This window comes from Leptonychotes weddellii, chromosome 9 (assembly GCF_054177405.1).
Source record: "Leptonychotes weddellii isolate Sample4059 chromosome 9, ASM5417740v2, whole genome shotgun sequence".
NCBI lineage: Eukaryota > Metazoa > Chordata > Mammalia > Carnivora > Phocidae > Leptonychotes > Leptonychotes weddellii.
In genome coordinates, this window is record NC_138377.1 from 41217869 (window position 1) to 41231397 (window position 13529).

A 13529-nucleotide genomic window follows, 5' to 3' on the forward strand; every position below is an offset into this window, starting at 1 on the left:
TGGGATTCTTCAATTCTAAAGAGTTAAGCACTCCATCTTTCAGTACACTTCCTTATTTTATTTCTAAGAACTATGGTCCTGGAAGCTATAAAAATCTACAAGCTTTTTTTCATGTCCTAAAGAATTTGGCTCGGTAACCATCAGGTGGGTAAAGACTGTAAGACCGATGTAACACCTATTGCTCCCCTCTATCGGCCTTTGAGTACTCATTCTACTAATCCTCTGTCTAAATTGTTTCCGCTCTGAAAAGATTACCTAAACATAAGTAAAACTCCAGCCTTACAGACACCCCCATATCTACCTTCAAAGGAGGGCCCCCATGTGGGCCCCTTCCAGAGTTGATGACACTAAGAGATTTTGTGGTAAACTGCTACATTATTCCTTTAAACAGCCAGAGGGAAACTCTAGTAGATACCAGAGCCTACAGTGGAAATCCTGGCAAAACTGACAGAAGCCTGAGAAAGGTAATTCTTACCATCATCAGTTTTTCTGAATCTGTCTGTAGTGCCCAATCAAGAGAGGAAAATAAAATTTCACATTGTTCTTTCCTTTCCAAATCCAAATCCATTGTTTATTGATCCTTTTCTTTCCAGGGATAGCTATTGCCTTCTTCTTTGTCTCATTTTGCATTAACTGGGCTTGGCTTTCCCCCTACCTGGGAGCCTACCTGGGATGTGCAGGTTGTTGGTTCTTTGTTTTGACTATCTTTGGGAGTGACTGATCTCGGGAAGAGTGTGTCTTGTTCCTCTTACACCCAAGGGTAGTTATTTAATACTGTCAGAAAAACCTGCTGTTTGTCCTGCCTGAAAACTGACAAGATTTTTTTTTAATCTCTGTAGTCAAAAGTTGGCCAGATTAGAAGCTGATATTCAGAAACTGATCATTGTTTTTAAGACTTTCACCTCTCAATTAAAATTAGAGCTAGGTACCAGAGGGAAAAAAGCAGGTTGAAGATGGTGTGGTTGGATGGGTAGATCAACCTATGATGTCGTTGAAGTTGCAGCCATTCCTCAAGAGACTAAAAGCAACTGTCCTTATCTTACAAATCTTTGCAAAACTTGAAATACAGCCGGCCTCTGAAAGGATTCAAAGTCTTCCAACCTATCCTTCTCATCAATCCCCAAACCTCCCCCATTTATCTCAAAGGTCTTATAACCACTCTGGGAACTTTTGCCTCCATCATCCTCTATTCCTAAGACTGAAGAAAAACAAAAGGAAAAAAAAGAAGCTTTAAAAAAATACAAACAGCTATAGAGGCACCTTGTCTCAAAATCTAGCCCACAGCTTCCATCACGTTACTTGTCAAGGATAAATACAAATCTCAAGCATCTTCTCCACAAATATTAGTTAAAAAAAAAAAAAGCTTTAGCAATCTGAGCAGGTAAACTTAATTTATCCCATCTGCCAGAAAAACAGTTTGCATCCAGTCATTCTTTTATAAACGAGTGAGTTCTGCTTTATCATACTCATCTCATGGACAAAAATTTTATAACAATAACCATAAGGTTTCCATTTGCATCTATCTCTATGTTCATATGTGTTGTAGATGTGTGGTGTTTTCTACTTCAGGGTGGTATTGCCAAAATTAAATTGTAAAGAGAGCTCATTTAATTGGTTTAAGGAAAATTAAGTACTTATATAAGTTAAATTCTCAGAAACATAATAGAAACGAACCCAAATAAGTTTCAAGTTCATGTGCTCTAGGATTAATCTTTAATAAATCAAAGCCAGTTGAAATTTGTTGGTTTAAGTAAAACAGGCATGTTTTTAGAGTTGTCAGCATTAAATATGATACTTTTATGTTACCTAGGTTTACTGAAAGTCAAATAAGTTCTGTTACAGAATTTGTCAGCAAGAAAGATAACTTAAAGATGATGGTTAGTTGTTTGATGTCTTGTGAAATTTTCATGACTAATCTAAACATAGTTATCAAGAAGAGAATTAAATAGATGTAAGTAAGATAAAAGTTTACAAATAAACTTTTCAGCAATATTCATGTCTATATAAATAGTTTCCCCAAATCTTTTTTGGTAACTAAAAACCTTAGAGTTTTGTTAAATTAAATTACATAATGGATGGTCATTGAATATCTAGATCCTTTCCAAATTAGATAAAATACTGAAACATAAATTACTGAACATAAGTTTATCTACTTTTGGCTTCTTATTACAGAAAAAGTAAAAAATACTTGGATGTGTTAGTGCTATATTGGAAAATTGAAAAAGGCATATGCTTCTAGAAATCATGAAATGTACTCATTAATGGGCATATTTAAAGAATGCAGGTATATCAGACAGTTCATAATTGTTCACTTCTTAGTTTTCATTAGAAAGTAAGGTTCCCAAGGGTTAAGAAGTCTAATTAATATATGTAATTAAAGGGGTGCCTGGGTGGCTCAGTCGTTAAGCATCTGTCTTTAGCTCAGGTCATGATCCCGGGGTCCTGAGATAAAGCCCCACATTGGGCTCCCTGCTCTGCGGGAAGCCTCCTTCTCCCTCTACCCCCCTCCCCCCTCCGCTTGTGTTCCCTCTCTCACTGTGTCTCTCTCTGTCAGATAAATAAATAAAATCTTTAAAAATATATATATGTGTAATTAAAGCCACTAGAAATAATAAGAGAAATATCTCTGTATGCCAGGAAAGTAGGATGTGTTTTCAGTAAGAGAAAGTATGAGAAATGCAGATGCATTTTTTGTTGAGGGAAAGAATAATTTTGTCCTAAAGTGAGGCTGGTTGTTTAAAGAGGAAAAACATAGGGGGAGCCTGGGTGGCTCACTAGGTTGAGCACCTGGCTCTTGATTTCTGTTCAAGTCATGATCTCAGGGTCCTGGTATCATATGGAGCCCAGTTGGGCTCCCCACACAGCAGGGGTCTGCTTCTCTCCCTCTGCTCATATGTGTGCGCTCTCTCCCTCTCTTACTTAAAAAAAAAATAAAGAGGAAAAACATAGGACAAAATCAGAATGTAGAAAAGAAAGTTGTAGGAGGTTTGTGGAAAGGAATCTTTGAAAAGGAATTTTAATGTGTGGTCAAGCTGGCTAAGATTAGAATGAATTTATTTAAGAATGAGTTCTTTTTTTTTTTTTAAACATTTTATTTATTTATTTGACAGAGACACAGCGAGAGAGAGAGAACACAAGCAGGGAGAGTGGGAGAGGGAGAAGCAGGCTTCCTGCTGAGCAGGGAGCCCGATGCGGGGCTCGATCCCAGAAGCCTGGGATCGTGACCTGAGCCGAAGGCAGACGCTTAACGACTGAGCCACCCAGGTGCCCCAAGAATGAGTTCTAATATAAAAAGTGAGCTGGTGCAAAATTAGAATTTGGTTTTCTCTCTGTTAAAAGGACAAGGTTTTCGCAGACTTTTGGTTTGCTTTTAATAAGATTGTGGAAGTCTTTTTAACTTTTAGGTATTAAATTTCATAATGATCTGTGATACTATTTAGGCAAGTGCTATAAAACCTTTTTTTATAAATTTTTTTTACTTTTATTTTTTTACTATGTTTAGTTAGTGTGATACATAATTAGTTTTTGATATAGTGTTCAGTGATTCGTTAGTTACGTATAACACCCAGTGCTCATCACAGTATATGCCCTCCGCAATACCCATCACCCTGTTACCCCCTCCCCCCACCCCCCTCCCTTCTGAAACCCTCAGATTGTTTCCCAGGGTCCATAGTCTCTCATGGTTCATCTCCCTCTCTGATTGCTCCCCCTTTGGATTTCCCTCCCTTCCCCTATGGTCTTCCGTGCTATTGCTTATGTTCCACATATGAGTGAAACCATATGATAATTGTCTTTCTCTGCTTGACTTACTTCACTTAACATAATCCCTTCCAGTTCCACCCATGTCGACACAAATGGTGGGTATTCATTGTTTCTGATGGCTGAATAACATTCCATTGTATATATGGACCACATCTTCTTTATCCATTCATCTGTGGAAGGGCATCTCGGCTCCTTCCACAGTTTGGCTATTGTGGACATTGCCGCTATGAACATTGGGGTCCATGTGCCCCTTCTTTTCACTACATCTATATCTTTGGGGTAAATACCTAGTAGTGCAGTTGCTGGGACATAGGATAGCTCTATTCTTAACATCTTGAGGAACCTCCATACTGTTTTCCAGAGTGGCTGTACCAGCTTGCATTCCCACCAACAGTGTAAGAGGGTAAAACCTTTTTTTAATATTTTTGACAAACTTCCCAAAATCAAATTGCAAATGAAACCTTTTTGACCTGGAATATTTCAAGGGATTTGTTAAACTAATGAGGTTCATTTGATATGTAAATTACATGGGAAATATTGTCAAATAAGTAATAATAAGCTTTCTTTATACTGTAAGATTGTGGCATGTGTGGATGAAGTCCAATCTGCCTTTGCAAAAAAGTCCGTTCATTGCCAGACTTTCACCATCCTGAGGTCCTTTTAACATGACAATGGTCTACTCCTGCACTGGAAATTAAGGTGGGTAAACAAAAGGAATGTCATACGGGATTTCTTATATCTCAATCCTAGTCAATGCTATTTCACTATCCTGAAATAACCCTTCTTTTCTCTGTCAAAAAGTCATGTTATTTTGATCTTATATATCCTTCAAGTTCCAATTATATACCAATATCTGCTTTTAAAAAATACATTCACTTGGGCAGCTGGCTGGCTCAGTCGGTAGAGCATGTAACTCTTGATCTCAGGGTCTTGAGTTTGAACCCCATGTTGGGCATGGAGCCTACTTAAAAGGAATAAATTAAAAAAAAATACAACAAAATAATACATTTACTTATTATACTAGGAATTCATTTGTATTAGCCCAAGCAATCTTTGTCTATAAGTGCTACTTCTATACAAGGAATTTTGTGGTCTTTACTTAAGAGTATGCAAAGCCCTTTCTTTATGTACACTTGACTTTGCTAAAAACAGAAACCTACCTTCCTTCCTTTCTTTCTTTCTTTCTTTCTTTCTTTCTTTCTTTCTTTCTTTCTTTCTTTCTTTCTTTTTTCTTTCTTTCTTTCACAGAGAGGGAAGACAAGCTTTAACCAGTACACCCAAGTGATCATAAATTTCAAATTACCATGTGACTTCATTATGCCAATTTACTATGCATAATTTAGCCTTCCACAAACGAATGCGTGAATAAAATCAAGTCTTTGATCTTCCATTTTGTATCAAATATATTCTCTCTGAAACATGCTGTCAAGATAAGAAAGTTTAGTGCTAATTTCCTTAAAAAATACTAAATACACTTTCATATATGGCTACTTTGAAAAGATTATTCTTAATAAAAACCCTTTAAACACCTGGGTGGGGGTAGAATAGTCAGGGCTATGGGAAACCCAAGATGGCTGCTTTGTTCTTCCTATTCCCTGAGGAACTCCATTTTTCTGGTTTTACATTCCTTCACCCACCACAGGGCATTTAAGATGACTCAAATTATTAATAGACATTGGTGGGGAAACTTCTATAAAATTGCAAAAACAGTTTACCAACAATGTCTGACCTGTCAGGTCCATAATCCTAGAAAAACAATTTTTGTCCCTAGAGGCAAAAACCTCCTCCCTCTGGACCCCTTGAACACCTGAGGCTGGACTTTATTTAATTGACACTTAGCAGGGGTTACCAATATGTTCTTGTTGTTGTATGTGTGTTTTCCAGATAGGTTGAAACCTTCCCCTGCCTCCAGGCTGATGATGACCTTATGTGGCGAGATGGGATAATGCTGAATTCATGAATCATTTAATCAAGCCGATTAGATATCATGAAAACATGATATATCAAAACTTGTAGAATACAGTTAACACAGTGCTAAGCAGAAAATTTATAGCTCTAAACACATTTAGGAGAAAAGAAGGAAGGTTGAATATCTGTGATATAACTTCTAAATCAAGAAAAAAAATAGCAAATTAAACCCAAACAAAGTAGAAAAAAGAAAATAATAAAAAAAGAGCAAAACAGTGAAGGAGAAAGCATATATGTAATGAGACTATTAATAAAGAGAAAAGTTAGGTCTTTGAAAAGATTAATCAGGGGCACCTGGGTGGCTCAGTCGTTAAGCATCTGCCTTCGGCTCAGGTCATGGTCCCAGAGTCCTGTGACCGAGCCCGACATCGGGCTCTCTGCTCAGCGGGAAGCCTGCTTCTCCCTCTCCCGCTCCCCCTGCTTGTGTTCCCTCTTTCGCTGTGTCTCTCTCTGTCAAATAAATAAATAAAATCTTTAAAAAAATATATTAATCAAATTGATAAACTTTTAGCAAGACTGATCAAGTAAAGAAAAAACACAAATTACCAATAAAGCAAATGAAAAGGGAAACATCACTATTAAATCTACAAACACTTGGGTGCCTGGCTGGCTCAGTTAGAAAAGCATGTGACTCTCAATCTTGGGGTCATGAGTTCGAGCCCCACATTGGGTGTAGAGATTACTTAAAATAAATAAACTTTTAGGGGCGCCTGGGTGGCTCAGTTGGTTAAGTGACTGCCTTCGGCTCGGGTCATGATCCTGGAGTCCCTGGATCGAGTCCCGCATCGGGCTCCCTGCTCGGCAGGGAGTCTGCTTCTCCCTCTGCCCCTCCCCCCTCTCATGTGCTCTCTCTCATTCTCTCTCTCTCTCTCAAATAAAAAAAAAAAAAAATCTTAAAAAAAAAAGTTATAATAAACTTTTAAAAAACTCCATACACACTAAAAAGATAGAAGCTTTTCTAAACAATTGATGTCAATAATCAAATAATAATTTTATCTGAAAAATCAGGTGAAATGGACAAATTCCCTGAAAAATACAACTTACAAAAGTTGACACAAAAAGAAATAAAAAATCTGAATGGCCCTGTATCTACTCAAGAAATTGAATCCATAATTAAAGCTCTTCCAACAAAGAAACTGCAAGATTCAAGAGCTCTGCTAGTGAATTGTCCAAATATGCCCAGAGCTCCACACAATCGTGTCACATCCTCTCCCCTCCTTCCACTTTAATGCTCAGATTCTCACCATCATGTTCTGTTTTGAGACCAATGCCATCATTCCCAATACCCGTGTTTATGTTTGTCACCACCTGAAGCCTAAGATTATCTCCTATCACCCTCATCTCCACACAGCTCTGCACATCCCTTAATTGAATTCCATTTCCCACCCTTCTCTGACTTCCCCAAACCTTCAAACGTGCCCTTTGGAACCCAGTCCACCATCAACTGAACCACCAATAAACACCTCTTCTCTGAATACTCCCTTCACCTTGTTGCTCTAATTGAAACTGGCTCTTTCCTAAGAATACCTTGTTCCCTTTATCCCCCTCAAAGGGTGGTTGTTTTCATTTCCCACAGCCCTTGTACCTGAGTCTGGAGTATAGATGGAACACTAACTACAATGGAGCTTAGATAGTTTAAATCTATACTGGGGTGTAGGCAATGGAGCACTGCCTGCTCCTCAGTGCTACTTCTATAACATTATCCTTACTTTCTTCCTAAAAAAAAAAAAATCTTGTCTTGAAAATTACGCCCTCAGATTTCACTACTCTCTGTTCCTCATTGTTGTAGCCATCACAGACCCCTGGATCTTCCCTCACATGCCTTGAAGGATATTGGTACCTGGTCACTATCAATTTTTCCTATACTATTCTTGACATGTTACTTGGCAATTTCAATATCTATGTTAATAATTCTTCCGATTGCTAGCTTTTCAATTTCTTAGCTTATACTTCCCAATCTTGTTTTCCACTCTACCCCAGTCACATACTCTCAGGACATATCCTAGACTATGTTTTTATCCGTAACTGCACGGCTTCACTTCCCCCCTTACCTAGCTTGGTGCCATGGACCATTATTTAAATCACCCCCTATCATACACCCTCAACCACCTTGTCTCTCTTTTCCTCCTACTGTATTAGTCAGGGTTCTCCAGAGAAACAGAGCCAATAGGATATGTATAGAGGTATATATAAAAAGAGATTTATTATAAGAATTGGCTTGTGCAGTTATAGAAGCCAACGAGTTCCACAATCTACCATCTGCAGGTTGAACAACTATGGCAACTGGTGGTGTAATTCAATTCAAATCCAAAGGCCTGAGAATCGGGGTCTGATGGCATAAGTCCCCATCTGAGTCCAAAAGCCCAAGAACTAGGAGCATTGATGTCTGAGGGCAGGAAAAGATGGGTGTCTCAGCTCAAGCAGAAAGAGAATGAATTCAACCTTTACCTGCCTTTTTGTTCTATTCAGACCTTCAACAGATTGGGTGATGCTTACTTATATTGGGGTTCAAAATTCATATGCTAGTCTTTTCTAGAAACATCCTCACAAATACACCCAGAAATGTTTTACCAGCTGTCTGTGTATCCTTAGACCAGTCAAGTTGACACATAAAATTAACCATCACATTTAGTAAAATCCAGGTGTAAATATATCCAACTCCCTACCCACTGTACCTCTAACTGAATGTGCGTGGAGAAAAGCACAGAAATATGTTGACTAGTCTCAATTTAAATTCTTGTCTATGGCTATACCACCCTGAATACGCCTGATCCCATCTGATCTCAGAGGGTAAGCAGGGTCAGGCCTGGTTTGTACTTGGATGGGAGACTGCTTGGGAATGCTAAGTGCTGTAGACTGTTAAAAAGAAGAAGAAATTCCTAATACCTAACCTCAAGTAGGCCATTGGTGCTTCTGGAGAACCCTACTGCACTTCCTACTCGAGTGGTCACACCTTCTCCTCTTTAACTTCCTTCCTTCTCTGCTGGACTCAGTCCCAGGACCCTGGGATCATGACCTGAGCCGAAGGCAGACGCATAACCGACTGAGCCACTCAGGTGCCCCTCCGTGAGAAACTCTACTGTGAGAACTTCCATATGATTTCATCACCACATCTCTCCTGACTCTGACTTTCCTCCTATTCTGCAGGGGGATTATACATGGTCCTTGCTAGATAACCCTTAGCTCCCAGCTAACTTTTGCACCAGTTCAAATCCCCTTTCACTCACCTAAGGACATCAAATAGGGAAATGTCTCCTCTTGCTTTTTACATCATCAAATGTTTCCTCCTTACTAGATCACTCCCATAAATATGCTATAATATTTCCCATTATAAAAAGAAAAATGTGGCCCCACTTCCCCCTCTAGTTACACTTCATACTATGCTCTCTGTTTCATGAAAACTTCTTGAAGAAGTTATCTATACTCACTGTCTCCACCTCCTCTCCTATCATTCAGTCTTGAAACCACCCCAGCCAGGATTTTGTCAAGGTCATCAGTGATTGTAGGTCTCAGACCACATTTTATTCAGCCTCACAACAGCATTTGATCCATTAATTTTTGTCTTCCTTCCATAGCTGTTTTCTCCTCTTGCTTTCTAGGACACCACTCTCTCTTGGTTCTCTTTCTACCTCATTGATGACTGTGCATCAGTTTCCTTTGCTGGAAATTTCCTTTCTTTGACCTCCATATGTTAGAATTCCCCAGACTCAGCCTTGGATCTCTTTCCTTCTCAATTTACCCTCATCCCTTAATGATCTCATAAAGTCCATAACCATGTGTTTTGTGCACATTGACAATTCCCACATTTTTTTTTTCTCGATCCCTGGCTTTTACCTTGAATTCCCAGCTTGCAGAAGGGGGTAAGTGTCCAACTCCCAAACCTGTTCTTCCCATTGTCCTCCCCATTTCAGTAAATGGAAAATCTGTTCATTCAGTTGATCTAGTTAAAAAACTTGGAATTATTGAGGCACCTGGGTGTCTCAGTTGGTTGAGCGTCCGACTCTTGGTTTCAGCTCAAGTCATGATCTCATGGGTTGTGAGATCAAGCCCACAAAGGGCTCCCCACTCAGTGGGGAGTCTGCTTGAAGGTTCTCTCCCTCTGCCCCCCCCACTTGTGAGCATGTGCTCTCTTTCTTTCTCTCAAATAAACGTAAGTCTTAAAAAAAAAAAAAACTTGGAATAATCCTCGGCCCTTCTCTTGCTTTCATACCCTACATGCAATCTGTCTATTATAAAGCATTTCACTGTTTCCATCATTTCCATCTCTCCCAAATAGCTGTCTCGCTGAAGTTTTAAGTAGCCTCTTAGATGATCTCCCTGCTTCCTCTTTTGCCCTCTACTATGGATCCTCAAGGTAGCAGTTAAAATGACCCTGTTAAAGCGTAAACCAGATGTTGATATTCCTCTGCTCAAAATCCTCCAAAGGCATCCCATCATCTTCATAGTAAAAGCCTTATAATGACCTCAAAGCCCTACATGATGTATCTCTTTAGTATCTCCCTCATCTTGCCTCCTGTAATTATCCCCCCAATCTTCAGAACTAAGTTCCCCTTCATGTTCCTCAACATGCTCCCACCTCACAAACTTTGTACTTCCTGATCTCTTCAGCTAAAATGCTCTTCCCTCACTGTCCACATGGCTTGTGCCCTCACTTCTTTCAGGTCTCTGTTCAAAGATCACATTATCAACAAAGTCTTTCCTTTCACCTCCACCCCAAGGATAATCTGTTTTCCTTATCATGATCCTTTTCCCCAGATCACCTATTATCACCTAATATTTAATACACATATTTTTAAATTGTTTATCATCTGTCTTCCTTCTGTAGAATATAAGCTCCATAGGGAAACAGCCTTAGCTGTTTTGTTCACTGAGGTATCTCAAGCACCTAATACTTAGCTGTAAGTACTCACTAAAGAGTTGTTATATGGGGGCAACTGGGTAGCTGAGTTGGTTGAGCAACTGCCTTCAGCTCAGGTCATGATCCCAGAGTCCTGGGATAGAGCCCCGCATAGGGCCCATTGCTCAGTGGGGAGCCTGCTTCTCCTTCTACCTGCTACACCACCTGCTTGTGCTCTTTCTCTCTCTCTCTGTCAAACAGATAAATAAAATCTTAAAAAAAAAAACAGTTGTATGGTGACCACCATAAAATAATAAAATTAAATTAAATTAAAAAAAGAGTTGTTATATGAATAAATCAATTTCTTTTTTGCATTATCTTTGTACACCTTAGTTGTAACTTGATATTCCTTTACAGATATATATATATTTCTTTTTAAAGATTTTATTTATTTATTTGACAGAGACAGAGACAGCGAGAGCAGGAACACAAGCAGGGGGAGTGGGAGAGGGAGAAGCAGGCCTCCCGCTGAGCCGGGAGCCCGATGTGGGACTCGATCCCAGAACCCTGGGATCATGACCTGAGCCGAAGGCAGTCGCTTAACCAACTGAGCCACCCAGGCGCCCTACAGATATATTTTTATTATAACTTAATCTTTGTTCTGAATAAATTATGCTCTTATAGCTTTAATGACATTTTTATTCCTTTATTATGCTTTCAAGCTCTGAACAGTCTTTGAGCATTATTGTATATGCCTTTCTCATAGTAACTACTTCAGTTTTTTCCAGCTTTATTGATATATTCATAAAAACTATTTCTTAAATCTATTACTTTATAGTTAATACTAATCTTGTTGAAATCTTCATCTGGTTTTGGACTTTCTGAAATTGTAGGTGTATTCTCAATCTGTATGCCAGTTCTCTTTTCCTCTTTGATGTTGTAATATTTTCAGTATGGATCTGTGTTTTTCTTACAATTCCCTCACTGTTTTTTCAACTTTGCATGTGTTTGTGCATGTGTGTGCATTGATGCTGATGGTAGTAAAACACAAAGCTGAAGTTTTATTTTTAAGAAATTGTAATATAGATATTAAGGCTTCAGAGATGAAAATACCTAGGAGCCAAATCATAAAATAGATCTTCTTATGACAAACACTAATAACTTCCAAAATGATATATACAAAATATCTCCGTTATAAGTGGTCCACATTTAGGAAGAAAGAATATTTTAAGAAAATGGTTAAGTTAAAGGAGTGTGTAAAGCTCAAATATATTAAGCACCCAAAGCCTTGTAGACACCAGAATTCAATAGAGGAATGAGAGGAAAGCACTGGAGTAAAGTTTGTCTTGTGAGATGGTCACGAGAAGTGTGTGATAACCTCCCACATTCTGTTTGCCTAACTGGTTTGTTCATCTGCAGCAAGTATGACAAAAGTGTTTCACAAGTCCCATCCCTGTCTGTAACCCTACACTCAGAGGTTAACTCAGAAGATTATAAGTTCCTACAGAAAATGGAGGATATATTTGTACTACCTCCAGTTGATGGAGCCTGGAACTAATGCTGGTTGGGAAATAACATATTTAACCATCTAGAGGTTGTAGACTTTGAGGGATTGCTAACAACTGGAAATATAAAGAGACACAGCAGGACTGAGAGTGCTTGCTTACTTATCCTTTTTTTTTTTTTGAGTCCTTCAAACAATACCTAAAAATGTTTTGCTTCTTGCAATGGCAGAGTTGGCCATTTTAAAACTAACCCTCCTACTAAAAAACAACTAGAAAAGTTAGATGAAAGGATTTTTTTGAGAGAGAGAGGGCGGGGGGGGTGCAGAGGGAGAGGGAAAGACAGAGAGAATCTTAAGCAGACTCCACACCCAGTGTGGAGCCCAACGCGGGGATCAGTCTCACTACCCTGAGATCATGACCTGAGTTGAAATCAGGAGTTGGATGCTTAACTGACTGAGCCACCCAGGTGCCCCTGAAATGTTGGGTTTTTTTAATCCACTGAAAGGCATTGGAGATTTCTCTAGTTAGAGAGGATTATAAAATCAAAATCCAAGAGAGGAGGAAAGCCGGGAGTAGTGTAACATTTGGGGATGCTTTTCCAAATTTCCAGTTTCCAAAAACAGCATCTGAGAGTATGAGAAGCTGAATAAAGACCTTGTGGGGACTCACTCAGACCCCCAGAAGTGGTATAAAGATTATTTTAAGATAAAAACATTTGAGATTCAACAAATGCAGAAAGAAGCCTTCTTGGAGCTTCACTTATTTGACTAAAAGCAGAAACTTCTTAGAAATGAGACTGCTATAAATTCCCTTTTCAGGATAGGTCTATTCCCAGGAGAGAGACCAAGAGTAAACCTACCATAAATCTTTCCAGGGGAGTTTCAGGGTCATGGAAAAGACAGAAAGACCACTGGCACCTGCATAAACAAAATCACAAACTTTCTTATCTCTCTTTGTTCTCCTAAAACCCATTTGTCTTTCCTAAAGAAATCTATTTGTTCTTTCTATAGGAGCCTTTTCTCCCCTCCTTCCTTCCTCCTACTATGTTAAGTATATAAACCCCGAATTCTAAACACCCCCTTGGGTTACTCATCACTGAGTACATGCAATCACACATATATAGATATCAAGTAGAGAGTTGAATGTATAAGTCTAGAATTTGAAAGAAAGATCAAGGCTGGAGATATAATTTTTGGAATTATATAGATGGAATTTAAAACTATGAGACAGGTGGAGATCACAAAGGGAATGAGTGCAGCTAAAGAATAGAAGATGAAGAATTTAGCAGTGGGTCAATCCAAGACAGAAAATTCTCCAGAATAGACCATATACTGGGTCACAAATCAGGTCTCAGCCGATACCAAAAGATTGAAATTATTCCCTGCATATTCTCAGACTACAATGCTCTAAAACTGGAACTCAATCACAAGAAAAAAATTGGCAGAAATTCAAACACT

At 38.8% G+C, this 13529-nt stretch overlaps 1 protein-coding gene and 1 pseudogene across 1 annotated transcript in view; one reads left to right on the forward strand and one right to left on the reverse strand.

Annotated features, from left to right (window-relative positions):
- Window positions 1–1034: 1034 nt before the first annotated feature.
- The window catches only part of LOC145723332 (phospholipase DDHD1-like), a 73432-nt gene continuing 60937 nt past the window's right edge, over window positions 1035–13529 (reverse strand). The window contains exon 3 of the mRNA XM_081829760.1: window positions 1035–1198. Coding sequence (XP_081685886.1) covers window positions 1035–1198 — 164 coding nt within the window. The remainder of the gene's footprint in view (window positions 1199–13529) is intronic.
- Window positions 8470–8588, forward strand: LOC115941666 (5S ribosomal RNA; annotated as a pseudogene).